Raw genomic sequence first — 16921 nt, forward strand, 5'->3', positions numbered from 1 at the left:
GCTCCTACGACAGAATACTTCACTTATTTGCTTTTTCAGTTTAGTTAGTAGTAAAAAGTTTATAGTTCACTATGTATTGATTAAATTCCTTATATAGCTTTGATGAATCACTGAATCTATTTTGGTTTTCTTAGTTCAGTAATAATTAAAAAATAATAATTATGTAGATCATTGGGAAATTGCATTTTTCGTTTCACACAATAGAGAGTGTTGCATTTTTGGCACTACGGTTTAAGGACACATTTGGTCCCATAAACTAAAAAATTGTAGCATTTAGGATCGAAATGCTATAACTTTTCATCCTATGGGGAAGAATGTGCTATAATATTTTTATTTTATGGGATAAAAAATGCTACAACTTCTGCCATATGGGATTAAATGTACTAAATTCGAAATTGTAGCTAAAAGTGCAACACTCTATTATGTGGAATGAAAAGTGCAATTTTCTGGTAGATTACTATGTATGCATCTTTAGCCATGCTCAATTATTGTTAAATTAATAAACATAAATTCAGTCTAAAACGTTACAACAAAGTTCAAAAATGCCATTCTCCTGCAACAACAGGTAACTATGAAAACATAAATTTTGTTCATATCTATAATTTAACTCTATGATGCGAATGAGCTGTAATCCATTTTTATTTAAATAACCCTAATATTTATCATAATTTTAAGATACTCCCTCTTTTTTTAATCATTTTGTTGTTATATCGGTTAACACAAATAATTCAATAGTAACAGTTTCGCCTGTAATTAGATTGATTAAAATATAAAAATTTCAAAGTTCTAAAAAATTACAAGAATGTAAATAAGCCTTAAAGATATTAAAGCGCTCTTCAGTATACAGAAAATATTTTATTCCTAGACAAGAAAAGATAATTTAAAAGTATTTTAACTTCAACACATGAAGATTTTCGAAGGCATGCTTACAACTGGGTAAATCAAACATATATATTGACTACAAACAGAAGAAAGATAACAAATTTCTAATAGTATCCTCTGTAATTAAGAATAGTGTCCTACACCATTGGAAAGAAGTGTTTTCCACTATTTGAGGTTGTGTCCCTCATTATTTAGGGCACTATGATCTCTGCATGGACTTTATTATTAGCGCTAGAAACTTTAATAATTCTTGTGGTTGGCGTCATACCAACTTGAAAAAATGAAATTTGAGCAAATAGGTAAATAATTCCAGCAATTTTTCAGCTGGAATCGACATCCCACAATTGAGCACTTCAAAGTTTGCATGCAATATTCTTTCCTTGTACGATTAAGTTATAGAAATAAAAAGTTATTATTTTAATCATGATAAAACTATGAAGTATTTAAAAATAAAAGTGGAAAAATTTTTGAAATTAGTGTGTTTGAGGAAAATTTTAATATTTATAAGTTTATCAATAATCTACAAAAAGTGGGGCGTGGTGAAGCTTATAACTTTTGATTTAAAAGAGTTTAATTTAAACAACTTAAAAGTATATGCTATAAAGAAACTACTCTATTCAACTTATTTTTAGTAAAAGAACTCTTTTGTAGAACGCTTATGTTATGCTTTATTTAGATGGATGGATTTGAATATTATTAAATATGGTGAAAAAATCCACCAACAGTGGGCCCAAAATAAAGAAGCCCTAATCAATTATTATAGAAAATTGTGGGTTACGAAAACCCTTATATTACAAATCAATATTACAGATATATACAGATCTAAGAGAAGTAGTAACATATATAAAGAGAACAGAAAAATAGTTGGCTTAGCCCACAGCCTCGCAACCACTTCACCGGTTGCTAAAATGCAAAACATGACACCAAAGCCGATCCACAGAGGACTAAAATTTTCACTTAGGGAACTTAGTTCATGAAACACTTTTAATCGGGAGCAAGAGAGGAGAAGGGGGAAGAAGACTTCTGTTATGTTTGTTGTAACCACCAGAAGCCGCAGGGGGGTGTTATATAGAAGGAAGCCATTGATGAAGGTGAGAGAGAAGAACAACGGAGGTTGAAAATGAGAAGAGAGAAGAAGATAGAAGGCGGAGGTGGAGACGAGAGAGGGATAATTAGGTTTAGGATTTCATCTACAAAAGAGGGAGAGATAAATATCAAGAGCATCGAGTTAGGACAATTAGGCCGGGTGGCAAAAGTAAGCCGAGCCAAACAATGGGCCAAGGCAGCAAAAATTGGGTACCCATCTAGGTGAGTTATTTTGTGGTGTGGGCTAGACTTACCAAAAAGGGTCATGGGCCACAATTTTTATAATGTTCTCCACTTTGCACCAGGACCCAAAAGAGGGACCAAGTCCAAAAATCGAATTTGACTTTATCATTCCCATTCGTTGGAATTGTACCTGCAAAACAAGAAAGAGATACTTGCACATATATGAGTTAGAAAATGCAAAAACACTGAAGATATCTTGTTTTGGCTTTTTGCAATCTTTTATATAATATCCTTTACCACCAGAATTATAACATCTCCTTTCTCTAAATCTTTTATCCCTAGTTTTAGACTTACACCTGCTACAACTTCTACTCATACCTTTACTATGTCTTATATGCTTATATTCAGATTTTTTATTCTTGGTTCTTCCCCTAACATGGTTTATTTCATTTTGGACTTGACTGGATTTATTAATTTTAAGGTTCATTTCTTTACTTTATAATCCATTAACTATAGAGTCTAAACTAACATTATCTCTATCATATTTTGTAGCAGTTTTAACATTACTATAGGCTTCAGGATAACATTTAATAGAAAATTGTGGATTACGAAAATCCTTATATTACAAACTAATATTACAAAAATATTAACAGATATATACAGATATAAGAGAAGCAGTAATAGATATAAAGAGAACAGAAAAATAGTTGGCTCAAGGGCCAGATCTGGTAGAGAGTAGCCCACAACCACCAAGGCCGACAACCACTTTATTGGTTGTTAAAACCTAAAACACATCACCAAGGTTGATCCACAGAGGACCACTAAAACCACTCAAAAATTTCTACTAGGGAACTTTGTTCATGTAGAACTTTTAATTGGGAGCAAGAGAGGAGAAGGGGGAAAAGACTTCTATTATGTTCGTTGTAACCACCAAAAGCCGCGGGGGGTTATATAGAGGCAAGCCATTGATGATGGTGAGAGAGAAGAACGATGGAGGTTCAAAACGAGAAGAGAGAAGGTGACGGTGGAGACGAGAGAGGGAGAATTAGGTTTAGGGTTTCATCTGCAGAAGAGGGAGAGATGAATATCAAGAGAGTCGGGTCAGGTGGGCCGAGTCGAAGAATGGGCCAATGCAGCAGAATTGGACAGCTATCTAGGTGAGTTATTGGGGTGGTGTGGGATAGGCCTATCAAAAAGAGTCATGTGCTACAATTTTTATAACAAAAGGATTTAACAAAAGCATTTCAAATAACTCCATATGAAGAATTTTTTAGATACATTATTTTTTCACAAAACATAATTCTGAACAAGTGGAAATGACTTGAAATTCTCTGTAACATCAAGTTATCCAAACGACTTTAGGATTTGTCATTAAGAATTTGAAACTCCCAACTCGAAATAGGGGTGTTCATTGTTGTTAACAGAACCAAATCGAACCAGCTTATTGAAATGGTCAATTAGGTTCAATAAAAATAGAATATATTTCGGTTTGTTGTACCGAACTAACCAAATTTTTTAAAAAAAATTATTTAAAATTAAATAAAATTAGTAATTAAATTTAAAATTGAATAAAGTTATTAATTTATAAAAAAACAATAATTTTCAAGTTAAGTTAATTATATCTAAACCTTAATAAAATTAAATTTATTATGTTTATAAATAATTTATATATATTTATAAAATTATAATATAATATAATATACATTTATTTTTTTTAAAAAAATTATATTTGGTCCGTTTTAATTTTTATGAGAACAAAAAACTGAAACCCAATCACCAAATCTTGATTTCTGATCGGTAAACCAATAGTGCAAGTCCCAATTACAAATTCGTCAATCCAAATTTATCCCTTTTAAGTTAAACTAAATACCCCTTCATCACATATATATATATATATATATATATATAATCCATTAAATTCTAACAAGAGTAAAGCAAAAATTGGGTTAATTGCAAATTACCTCATTATATTATTCAAATATTTAAAAAAAAAATAAAAATAAAATATCATTTTATCTTTCTATGATTTTGAAAATACAGCACACTGCCCCTAGCAAGTGGATAATTTATTCTTTTTTTTTAATTTAAAAATAGATGGGGTAAAATAGGATTTTCCTTTTTATAAAAACTTTTTTTTAAATATTTTGAATAATATGTTGAGATAATTTGTAATTAATCCGCAAAAATTTGATAAATGATAGTAAATACTTTGTATATGACTTGCAAAATGTAGAAATGCTGGTCAGGAAATGTTCACACGCATATATTTTACCAAAAAATTATATTGGGACGAGGTCTGATCGAATCAAATGAATAACAGAGTAAATTTATTATGTAATTGCTTATTTTTTTTTTAAATTGTACAACAATCACACGGCTAGTGCATTATACTTATCATATAATTAATTCAGATTTGTTATACTTACAGTGTGATTGCTCAATTTTTTTAAATTGTACACTAATCACGATAAATGTATTATATTTGTTTTATAATTAATTGAAATTTAATGGAATTGGTCCGGACTAAAATTTAGCTAGGTTCACATAACGATATCATGCACACACTCTCTCTCTAAAACCAAAACCTCACTGATGATTCTTAGCAAAGCAGACTTAGCCGGTCGACTCATCGGCCGATGCTTAGCGGCCGCCGTGGGATTCAGCTTTGGCTGTGTAGCCTTGGTCAAGTCGATCTACACCGTCGACGGCGGCCAACGGGCCGTGCTCTTCGACCGTATCCGCGGCGTTCGCGATTTCACGGTCGGGGAAGGGACGCACTTCCTGATTCCGTTCCTACAGGAGCCGTTCGTCTTCGACATTCGCACGCGACCCTTCGCCATCTCCTCCATCACAGGTTTACTGATTACATTAATTCTCCTGCAAATTTTTGAAATCACATGGAATCATGCATGTGATATTGTATGTTTGTGTTATGTCCAAGAAACTGAAGTAATTGAAGGTAAACGCAGGATTAATGTTATTTGTGTTTTTCTTAGATAATAACGTGATTTGTTTTATACAGTTATCATTCACACTATGTAATGAATTTATTCAACTCAGATGTCTGTTTTTTAGTTACCTTGTTTAAATTTTGAATAAGTTTTGTTTGTTTTTGTTGGTTAATTAGATTTCTGATTGAAGGTTTCACTAGAAATTGAATTTGTTTCTTTTTGCCGTCAAATCCGGATGTTCAATGATGAGATGAAAGTTTACCTTCTTGTAATTGTTGACTATATATGTGTGTTTTTATTAGATAATGAGATTTATGCTTGAATTTCAAAACATATTTATTGTGTTAGTGAAATAAATAGACAAACTTCTATGTGCTTATACATATCTCGAATTGATTTTTCTCTCAAATAATAGGCACGAAGGATCTTCAGATGGTGAATCTCACGCTTCGTGTCCTATCACGCCCTGATATCAATCGCCTTCCTGAAATTTTCACAACTCTGGGGCAGAAATATGATGACAAAGTCCTCCCTTCAATTGGCAATGAGGTTCTCAAAGCTGTTGTTGCACAGTTTAATGCTGATGAATTGCTTACAGAGCGCCCTCATGTTTCAGCCCTCGTGCGTGACAGTTTGATGCGTAGGGCAAGTGATTTTAACATTGTGCTGGAGGACGTAGCTATCACTCATTTATCATATGGTGCAGAGTTCTCCAAGGCAGTGGAGCAGAAGCAAGTGGCACAGCAGGACGCTGAGCGGTCTAAACTCTTGGTGGCAAAAGCAGAGCAGGAGCGGAGGGCAGCCATTATCAGGGCTGAAGGGGAGAGTGAGTCCGCTAAGTTGATTTCTGATGCTACTGCTACTGCAGGAATAGGGCTGATTGAGCTGAGGATGATCGAGGCGGGCAAGCACAATGCTGCATCCATGTGGAGGAATGGGAATGTGATGTATTTGCCTGATAGCGGCAGCAATATGGTCGTTGGTGTCAATACCGGACACTGATCACAAGGTAAAATTAATAGTTGCTGCTGTCTAATGTGCAAATGCGTGTAGATAGCCTATAGAAAGTATTTTCAGGGCATCTTATGCAAATTATAGGCCTTTTTCTTCATTCGCCTGGCCAATATCGCATGTTGACTCTCTAGAGGGAAACAATGCTCTATTTAGGCAATTTCTTCTACTATGCAGATTACTTGTAGTCCCTCCATCATTTTCGTTATTGCTAGTCTATTCGTTTCGGTTTCTGTTGTTTGGAGGATGTTGTAGATTGCATTTGACAGGGGGAAGTTTCCTGAGATTCTTCAGCATCTTGGTTCTCTGACTTGCTGTAATGTATAGTTTCTCCCTCTACTCCTTTCCCAAGTGTAAATGGGAACTCTTTAAACGCACTGATCTTTTTTACAGCTCTGTCAAGTGAGAATGACGAATTACATATGAATTGAGGCTATTGTCTAGAGCTTGAGGCTGCTAGTGTTGAGTCTGTATTGTGGTCCAAACATTGGTTTGCAAATAAAGAGAGACCAAACTTGAAAAACTAGATATGAAAAAGAAGGTAAATACAACTGCCACTCAAGTTTGGCTTACCCTCGTATATTTCTCGTTGTTTGGCAAATTACAAATATTTCTGAAAAATTTTACTACCCCCTTCAAAAGAAAACTAATTATGTAGCCCTTCGACGGTGAGATGGAAATTACTACTTTACTCGTGCTAATATTTTCTTTTTAAAAAAAGTGTTTGAGGAGATGTAAAAAAGATGAAAATCACTACTTTACTCGTGCTACTATTTTCTTTTTAAAAAAAGTGTTTGACGAGATGCAAAAAAATACTAAGAGTGAATAAATTAAATAATTGATAGGGCATATTAGTTCATAAAAATATTTTTAAAAAAATATAAAATTATAATTTATTATTTAAAAGGGTAATTTGGTCAGTTAATTAAAAAAATGGATAGAAAACTAACCGAAGTTAATGGAAATGACTTGTTGTTACAATGTTAAAATGAGAAAGATATTTATATATAGTTTCTCCCCTTACCCTGACTCGAGTCTTATTATTTGGGTTATGTGGGGGCAGTGGGAGGCATGAGGTAGCGCGATATACAGTGTGACAAGAATTAGGGAGAGATGTATTTGTGCATGATGTGGAGAGTAACAGGTCCCTGGTGGTAGTGGTGGTGGTGGAAGATACATAAATTCTGTAGAACTTATTGATAATATATATGTTAATTGAGCATTGCAAATATATTGGCAATGGTGGAGAGAAAAATATGAATTTATTTTATTATTATTAAATTAAAGAGGTAGGCAGCACGACATACTACAAACACACTATTTATGTGAACACATGAGTTTTCAGCAAAGAATTTGAGCAGCGCATTGGCTCTTGTTAGGCCCAACATCCACACATTTGATACTTTTGGGCATCTTACTTGCTGGATATACGGCTAAAACTCTTAAAACGCAGTCCTGTAGTCCTGTCGAGCCACATGCGCCTTGCCTTGGAATAGGGGGTATCGGACAGTATTTCAGTGGTTGCCCTACCAAAAACCAAACCCAAACCATCCATCAGTTATATTTCTATACAAAAACAAGCAATTAATAGAAATGCATATATGTGATTGATTAATTACCTAGAGAAGGAATAGAAAGAGCTAGCAAAACTAGGGCACATACACATTGCATCATCATCATTGAACAATTCTTCATCTTCTCTTCACTTTCTTTTCGAAATTTGTACAGTATTATATGATGATATTTGCTTGCGATGCATTGCCAACACTAGTCTTTTTATAGCTGGGAATTGGAAAGGAATATTTCATTTCTTTACTAATACCTGTTTTTCTTTTTAGTAATTAAACTCCAAATCAAATCATTTCCTTTACAATTTTGGTATGGTATCCGTTCCAAACGAATATTTTCATAATTGTACAATTAAAAGAAATCTTTCTTTCTGATTTCATTATCCAAATATGTATAATTAATATTAGTTGTGTGTATACATTCCTGCTAATTAATTAAGGAGATTAATTCCTAGTTAGAATTATTTTCTCTACTTGAGATTTCGTTTTTGGGGTTTAGATATCTAGTCTTAAGGAAACTAATTAATGTTTTCAATTCGAAAATTAATTTTGAAGAAATCTCACCAAACCCCAAAATTATATATATATATATATATATATATATATATTCCCTGACTCGCTGTAATGTATAGTTTCTCCCCCTACCCCTTTCCCAAGTCTAAATGGGAACTCTTGAACACACTGATCGTTTTTACAGCTCTGTCAAGTGAAAATGCCCTATTACATATGAATTAGGCTATTGTCTAGAGCTTGAGGCTTCTAGTGTTGAGTTTGTATTGTGATCCAAACATTGGTTTGCAAATAAAGAGAGAGCAACTTAAAAAACTAGATAGGAGGAAACTTGAAAAAACTAGATATGGAAAAGAGGGTAAAGTACAAATGCCACTCAAGTTTGGCGTAATTTCCAATATTTTTCGTTATTTGATAAATTACAAATATTCTTGAAAAAGTATAATATTCCCTTCAAAATAAAACTAATTATGTAATCCTTCGATGGTGAGATGGAAAATACTACTTTACTCGTGTTAATATTCTCTTTAAAAAAAAACATTTGAGGAGATTACAAGAAATACTAAGAGTGAGTAAATTAAATAATCTACAGGACATATTAGTTTATAAAAATATTTTTAAAAAAATATAAAATTATAATTTATTGTTTAAAAGGGTAATTTGGTCAGTTCATCATAAAAAATGAATAAAAAACTAACTAAGTTAACTTATCGAACTTGTTGTTAAAATGTTAAAATAAGAAAGATATTTACAAATTTTCAAATAATGAAAAAATATTTTATAATTATGTCAAATATGAGAAGAAAAATGTCTCTATCTGGTTCGATCTATTCGTCCATGTGTTTCCTTAATTTTTTAAAGCATACTGAAGTAAGATAATCATATTGTAACGTATATGATACGAATTTCATAGCCAAAATGGTTAGGCTAAGTTGTAAGTGGCTTGTAACCCTTAAAAACTTCAAAATCGATATACCGTAAAATTAATCAATACAATAATAGAATAAAATATTAATTTTTTTATTCATATTTGAATATTCAAGAATAATCACAATATTCACAATACATATTTAGCTCAATAGGTCTTTTTTCTCTAAAAAGTACTCTCTTTTTCCTAAAACGAAAAGGGTATATATACTAGTGCTCTATAAAATGCAATTAATGACTTTTACACAATCTTGACTTATCAATTATCCCTCAAGTCCCAACTCCCAAATATTTGAATTTGGTAATTGATTTGTGATTTGCTCATCTTAGAAGGTTTCTTTTCTGGACTGTATATATATAGGTAGGTTTTCAGGAAAGCTCTCTTTGGATGGTTGCTCTACTCTTCCTCAGATAGTATTCACGTTGTTGAGAGTAATCCTGATGGTCGTACAGGTATGGGAGGGATTAATTCCTTTATGAGGATTAGCGGAATCCGCCTTGGCCGCTCTATCTGAAGCCATCTCCCCAACCGCTCCTTGGCCAAGGTGAGCACCTCAATGACAGTGATTGATGCGCCATGTTGGGCGAGGGATTGTCACATCACCCTCCTGTGAATCATTCTAGCATCCATAAGTTTATAATCTTAGAAGAAGATAGTTTGGCTTTAGAAGTCATTGCGGTTGTTGTTTGAAAGTCATTCTAACTCTTTGCAAATATCTTCTTATCCTCCTGAGGAGGCTTATTCTTATTTTTAGGTGCACAACAATGACGATTTTTTTTTAAAACAAAGTTATAGGGAGATATGGAACTTCGTCAAGTCTAGATGTTTTTAACTTCAGGGTGTTGTATTATGAACCTCGGTAAAATTGTAGTTTCAACTCATTTTTTGGAACTCTATAGGAATTCTCAGGTTGAAGAGGTTTCAAGCGTTGGAGTGTTGTATTATGCACCTTGAAAAAGCTTGTGATCTCAACTCATTTATGGGAACCTCGTAGGAGTTTTCAGGTTTAGTGTTCAAGCTTTTGGGTGTTGTATAATGCACGTCAAGAAAGATAATTTCAATTTCCCTAGGTGATTCGAGCTTTTTCTCTCCCCTGTCAAGGGCTTATTATTAATCATTATGAGGTAATGTATAAAACTATAGGGGGGCTTAAACTCTTTGTTCCTAGAATATATGAATGCAATGAGTCAAGATACATTATTTATGTCTGAGGTGCACAACATTTTACTTTTCATTGTTATTCATACCTTATTGATTGATTTGACATGTGACTTCTACTCGTCTATTGTCATATCGCTACGATTAAGTGTCGTGTGTTCGTAATCACTTTCACATAATCGGGTAGCAATGGTTAAACCAATTGCCCATAGGATCAATCTGATTGTTCGGAGAATTTCATTTTGTCTGTCTGCACCAATTTGTGAGGTTTTTTTTTGTTTTTTTTTTTTTCCGTACAACAAAAAAATAGAGAATCCCTAAAGAAATATCTCCAACATTTTAACTTCATGGCCCTATATATCTCTTCTGCTATATCTACTGTACTAACTTATGCTTTTATGTAGGGATTGAAAGATAAGGGTTTCTTAATGTCCTTAGCCAAGAAGTCCACTCTCAATCTGACAATCTTCTAACCTAAATTGAAAAATATATTAACATGGAGGAGGCTAAGAACTACAATCATGAAGTCTTTGGTGAGAAATGAAAGGACGGAAAATAGGCCTAACTCCACACAGACCTCAAGGATATAAGCCCTTCCTCCGAGCAGGCACATTGATCTTCCACATAAACTCACAAGACCTCCTCCATGCAGGTATCCAAGCACTCATTCGATAGGCACCTAGGTCCATCCCCGATAGACATGTAAGGTCTATTTTGTACAGGCACCTAAGTCCTTCTCCTCGAGGCACATTGATCTGGATAGACACCTTATCCCCCCTCCAATGAGGCCCTTATGTCCTGCTCTGAGTAGGCACTCTCAAATAAGCCATCCTGTGTAGAAGCACACAAGTCTTGCTCCGTGCAAGCACAAGAGCTCTATTTATGATAGAAAATCCCCTATTTTTAATATTTTGTTATAGCAAAATAAAGTCGTACACCTGAGTAGGCAAAAAAAGGCACTGTTAAGCCCTCCTCCATGGAGGCACACAAACCCTCCTCTGTGTAGACACACATAAGCTCTATTATGAGCAGGTACCTTCATAAAAGCCCTATTCCCTACAGTCACGAAGCAAACTCTTCTTTCTCTAAGCATGCTTATACTACTAACATTTTTTTGTAGGAAAGCGAAAACAGAAATGGCTCCCTTTTCAGGCTAGACTTCTGCCTCTACTAGACGAATACACCTACTCTAGTAAGTGGCGAAGTCTCCACCAATTGGTCGGGGGGTTGTAGGATGCCCATAAAAATGGACTGGTTTAAAAGAACGAAAGAGATGGCAAGATTTTCAAAAGAATGTAAGGCCCGAAGTGACCCCCAAGAAGCCTAATTTGGGTATGGGCCCAAGATGCTAAGTTTAGGTAGAGCCCTAGAGAATCTGGAAGAAGGTGGGCTTAGGAAATGAATTGCCCAAAAGAAGTCCATCCGGTCCAAATTTGAGATGACCCAAAAAAAATCCAAGAAGGTCTCACAAGCTTATAAAGTCAAATCACATCTCACATGGCGTCCACAAGTGGACTAGGTAACATCCATGTAAAACCTTTGAGAATACACCTCATAGAATGAGATAAGGACCACCATAGGGACACATGGTGCCCACATACAAATATAAACTTTAAATATAAAAGAGCTTGGACTTCGGGATGAGGGAAGGCTTCTCCTCAGCCACCTCATGAAAATTTCGGTAAGGCATCCTTATCCCACAAGATACCTTCATTCGTAGTTGGCTCCAATCGCCCCCATGGATCACGAATCCCTTAGCCACTAGGACATGACCTTCCACAGAATCAGTGGGGGATTCAACCTTATCCGACCACTTTCAGATCATACTTCACCGAATCTGCAGGGGATTTGGTCTTTCCAATCGACTTATGGTTGCCTATAAATTATGAGCTCCACCAGCGGGAGAAGACATCTTCACATTCATACTACAACTTGAGCTTGATACTACAAGTCTTCATGCTACAACTCTAGTTGAAAGACCAACTTTATTACTTCAATTTCAATCTTTCATTTGTCTATATATCTATAAAAGTATGAAGAGTTTCTTTCTTTTTTTGATTGGACTAAGTTACCCTTGTAATACTATTGTTTTAAGGATAAAATTGTAAAATGATATTCTTATTAATTCCTATTAACTACTTTTCACATTATTCATCATATTTATTCTTATTTATTGCTTTTCACATTATACTTATTTACTCATTATTTTTTATTATTTATATTCATAATATAAAATAGTTACTATATAAAAAGATACTCCTATTATATAACACGAAATGACTCCAAAAAATCATGAAAATTGAAAGAATTTAATGTTGAGAATTTTTTGGTATAGATATAAATGAGAATTAATTAGATCACTTGACATATTAAAATTGGTTAGACAACAAATGAAAATCAACTAAACAAATTGTGTGTAAGACAAACATATTGAAGAGTAACAAAGGCAAAAAGAAAAATGATAATCAATTAAATCATTTATCATGTAAATGGAACACTGTTTATTGTAAAATAGATTAAAATGTAATTTGAGAATTTGAGATGTAATTATTGTGTATGTTATATGATTTTTTTTAATTATCTCAAATATAATAGAACAAAATATTAGTGTACAAGATTTGATCTTTTCAACAATGTACCAAAGGAATCGCTCCTTGTAATAAAAATATAAAAATGAGTAAATGTTACTTCTAAACCATCTCCATGTAAATATCTATTTATGAAAAAAAGAAAAGAAAAAAAAAATGGTATACTATCGAAACAAGTGTGAATGATCAAAAGATCTTGTAATTTTTTTTATATTACATGTTATAGTTTAATTAATATAGTTATTAACAAAATTGCAATAGATATTGTAAAAATAATTATTAATTAGGTCGTTCGATAAGTTATACATAAATATATATAAGAATTGCCAGCTTGCCAAATATGAAAATCTAGAGTTAATTTAGATTTTACCACTCGAACTATAACTATTTTTATACTTTTATATCTTAACTTTTTTTTTTATATCAACTTACCATCGATTCAAGTTTATTATTATTATTTTTTTTATTATTTGTTATATAATGATCATTTTTTACCTTAGATACCAAAAATAAAAATAATTAATACACCAAAGAAAATTTCGCATAAATTTCAATCGAAAAAATTATTTCTTCTTCGTTTGAACCATTTGACTTCCAAGTTTTATATTTGATTATTATACTTGATAATAATTTTTTTGGTCATTTTTCACTAACTTTATTTATAATATTTATAAAATAATCTATTATTTAATAATTAATTATATTAAAAATAAAATTCAAGATGTATCGAAACCTCCAAAAAAATTTTATTTTAATTTTTGAAAAAGTATAATATAAAATTTTGGCTATTGAATTAAAATTTAAATTTTTGCAATTAGATTTTAATACATTTGATGAGAAACACTTATGTCTTATATCTTTATTATATTAATTAATTAGAAGAAGATCCTTCAGTGGACTTACTTGACCATTGTATAAGTTATTATTTAGTAATGCATTTTTATAATATTAAAAAACAAATGTACTTAAGAGTACCAAAAACAATAAAAATATAATAATAGAAAAAATTTTGTTGTAAAATTAAAACTGTATTTAGAACATAACTAAATTGACCACTTGAAATTGTACCAAAAAAGAGCAAGTTTTTGTTAAATTAAATTTTATCCTACTTTCTCAAGAATTATTGAACTAAAAAGAAACAAAATAATTAATTGCATTTTCGAACCTATGTGTAAGATTATTTCTATTTGGGGTTTAGCTGCATCATTAGATATATTTTTGCAAATAGTATAAATTGATTAGATGTTTTTTAAAAGAAAGAGTACTACAAAAGCAATTAATTAATTAAACTTCTAAATAATAAAAATATTTTTGTCAAGGTAATAAATATCACGTGCTATGCATGTGTTTCGTACTAGTACCTAAAAAATAAGGAAAACACTCTCGATTTCACTATTGCCGCTTTTTTTTTATTTCCTAGCACTTTTTTCATTACTTTCTATCCCTAGACACGAGCACCATTGTTTTGCCCAAATCAAAATGAAACGATTAGGATTACATCATGAAATTTAATCATCAAAAGTCAATATACCAACTATCAATTTTAAATATCCGTCCTATTAGTATAGTACACCGACAACTATTATTAAAATAGACTAATACCCTTGAACCTATAACCTCATTAACACCGGCCTCAAGTTCTCCAAATAAGCTTTGTTTGCACATCAATCATTATATGCGAATTATAAGTTTACTAAGCACAAAGTAATTGCATAGTTTACAAGATCATGATCTGAAAACAAAAGCGAAGACGAACATGGTATTCATACAACATCAAAGTTATAGTGTTTAAGAAGCCTGTTGGCTTCTCTGATCCCACTGAGGTAAGCTCCATGAGTGGTGGAGTAGTGTGTTCTGTGTGTGGCTTCTCCTGCAAATAGAATTTGCAATTGTGATCGAGGGGAATCAAGATTACTGCTGTTTTGTGGCAATGGCTCTGCCAATGCATCCATGTTATCTCCGCTTGATCCAACTGCTACGTAGCTGTATGATCCCAAGAAGAGAGGATCACTCCCCCACCGACTCCTCAACACTTTATCAAACTTCACTTGCTTGCCTTCTCCAGAATCCTCACTTCCATCTTGTGATTTTTGGCAAGTCGAGTTCACTTGGGAATGTGGCTTTGATGATAACAGGTTTGAGACAGTTGTTGAGAAACCGTTGATGATCTCGTCGTCGCTCAGAGATTCGATTTCAAGGGCCTCCTGCCCTGCAAACCATGACAGCACAACTCTTGAATTGCAGTAAATTGGATACAGGGAAGACGCCGCCCTCATCCACCTGGGAATCTTGGGGTCCCTTAACTCAGAATCTGGTGGATGAAAAACCATTTTCAAGAAGGGGAATTTGAACTCGTTGGTTTCTTGATAATGGACCGGTAGTTGCAAGAAGACCTTGTCCACAAGCCCGTATCCAAGCCTTGAAATCGCTTGAATCTTGGGACTAGGCAATGGAGGAATGAACATATTGCAATCTTGGCGAATCCCACGTTTGAGAACTCCAAGTGAGACAGTAACTATTACATGATCAGCCGATATACTCGATCCATCACCAAAATGCAGCTTTACCGGCCTACCGCCGTCCCCATTTCCCGTTCGCAATTCTTGGCTGCAGCCACCGGGTTGCCATTCGATTTTCTCCACTATCCGGCCTAACTGTACCGTCCCAACTGGTAAAACAGAGGCTAAAGATTCAATCACTCTAGAGTAACCTCCAGCTATAGCTATCTCTTCCCCTGGAAATATTTCATACTCACTCTCTGCATTGTAATCCAGAGTCTCTAAATCATCTACAGCCGAATAAGCCTTGTGAGAGCGTTCATGCATCGCGAAAACAGCTTCTTCCAGCGATTTCCTACTCCAATTCCCAACCCCGTCAAAGGGTTTCTGATCTTTCACAAAACCCCAATAAGCCTCAAGGCCCTGCCTGAGGAAAGAACCTACACTGAGATTTCCAGGGGCAGAATTGCTCCAGCAAAGCTTCACGATTTCAGAGCTTAAACCATCTCCCTCAACGGGTTCTCCTTCAATGAATTTCAGAAGATTCTTGAAAAGGGTCGAGATGGGTTGGACAAACGACGGATTAAGCTCATACCCACCTTCTGCCACCGTGATTCGCTGATGAGAAAAGAAGCCATCCATGCCCTCATAGGGCTGGTGAGAGTGGAGTAAGGCTGATTCTTGAGCGATTTTGTAGACTGGGCTGCCTTGGATTCCGTGGATCCAGGTAGCCCCTAGCTCAATCCGGTTTCCGCAGAACTCCGACGAGTTAATCCGGCCGCCGATCCTGGTTCCGCCCTCCACGACGCAGAGCTCGAAGAGTTGCTTCGAGTTTGTAGATTCGAAGAGCTTGCTAGCGGCGGCGAGCCCTGCCATTCCGGCGCCAATTATCACAATTCTGGGCTTTCTGCTCACCATTTTTTGATTTTTTTGACTGGCTTTGCTATAAAGTATACATATCAGAGATGGCAAAAGGGACTCTGTTAAGGTGAACGGTTATTCCACCGTCCACCGGTGCAGCTAGTGTACTCATGGTTCGGTTTCGATTTTTTAGACTTATTTTTAAATTAAATTATTTTATAAAATAATTTTTAAATTATCATTTTTAAAATTAAAATTAAAGATATGGTTTTGTGCAGTTTGGGATAGTTTAACAATTTTAATACTTATTGATGTATATTAGTAAAAAATATTAATTTCTAAGGGTAAAAATGTAATTTTATAGGTATGAGATACACCTTAAGCAAATGCAACCCACCACACCATATAATTTTCCATACCACTATAAATACCAAAATACTAATTTTTTAATCCAAGTCACTATTCATTGACAAGACATCCCACTCTTGAAAATTACACATTTTGCGGCAATTGCATTTCACCTGGTGTGCAATTCCGTCGCGGTAAAATCCCGATTTAATCCTTTAGCAAAAAACCTCGACTACATCATTGGCGCCGTCTGTGGGAACAAATTTTACCTCGACGTTGAGCATGCAGACCAGGTCCCAAGCCCGTGACGTACACGATCAAAACGCAATCCCAGAAGCCCAAGAGAACG

The 16921-nt window shown here is 34.0% G+C and overlaps 1 protein-coding gene and 1 pseudogene across 1 annotated transcript; one reads left to right on the forward strand and one right to left on the reverse strand.

The window, feature by feature from the left end:
- The first annotated feature begins 4738 nt into the window (after positions 1–4738).
- LOC105173461 (prohibitin-3, mitochondrial) lies at positions 4739–6300 on the forward strand. Its single transcript, XM_011095202.3, has 2 exons — positions 4739–5005; positions 5518–6300. The coding sequence occupies exons 1-2, from the start codon at positions 4744–4746 to the stop codon at positions 6102–6104; spliced, it is 849 nt and encodes a 282-aa protein (XP_011093504.2). The 5' UTR covers positions 4739–4743; the 3' UTR covers positions 6105–6300.
- An 8203-nt stretch (positions 6301–14503) lies between these two features.
- On the reverse strand, positions 14504–16330 carry LOC105173463 (putative polyamine oxidase 5 pseudogene; annotated as a pseudogene).
- Between the last annotated feature and the right edge of the window lie 591 nt (positions 16331–16921).

This window comes from Sesamum indicum, linkage group LG11 (genome assembly GCF_026168435.1).
Source record: "Sesamum indicum cultivar Baizhima isolate 11 linkage group LG11, ASM2616843v1, whole genome shotgun sequence".
In the NCBI taxonomy this organism is placed as follows: Eukaryota; Viridiplantae; Streptophyta; class Magnoliopsida; order Lamiales; family Pedaliaceae; genus Sesamum; species Sesamum indicum.

Coding starts and splice junctions, on each gene's coding strand:
- LOC105173461 (XM_011095202.3), top strand. CDS start 4,744: ATGATTCTTAGCAAAGCAGACTTAGCCGGTCGACTCATCGGCCGATGC. Junction 5,006..5,517: donor CGCCATCTCCTCCATCACAG/GTTTACTGATTA, acceptor CTCAAATAATAG/GCACGAAGGATCTTCAGATG.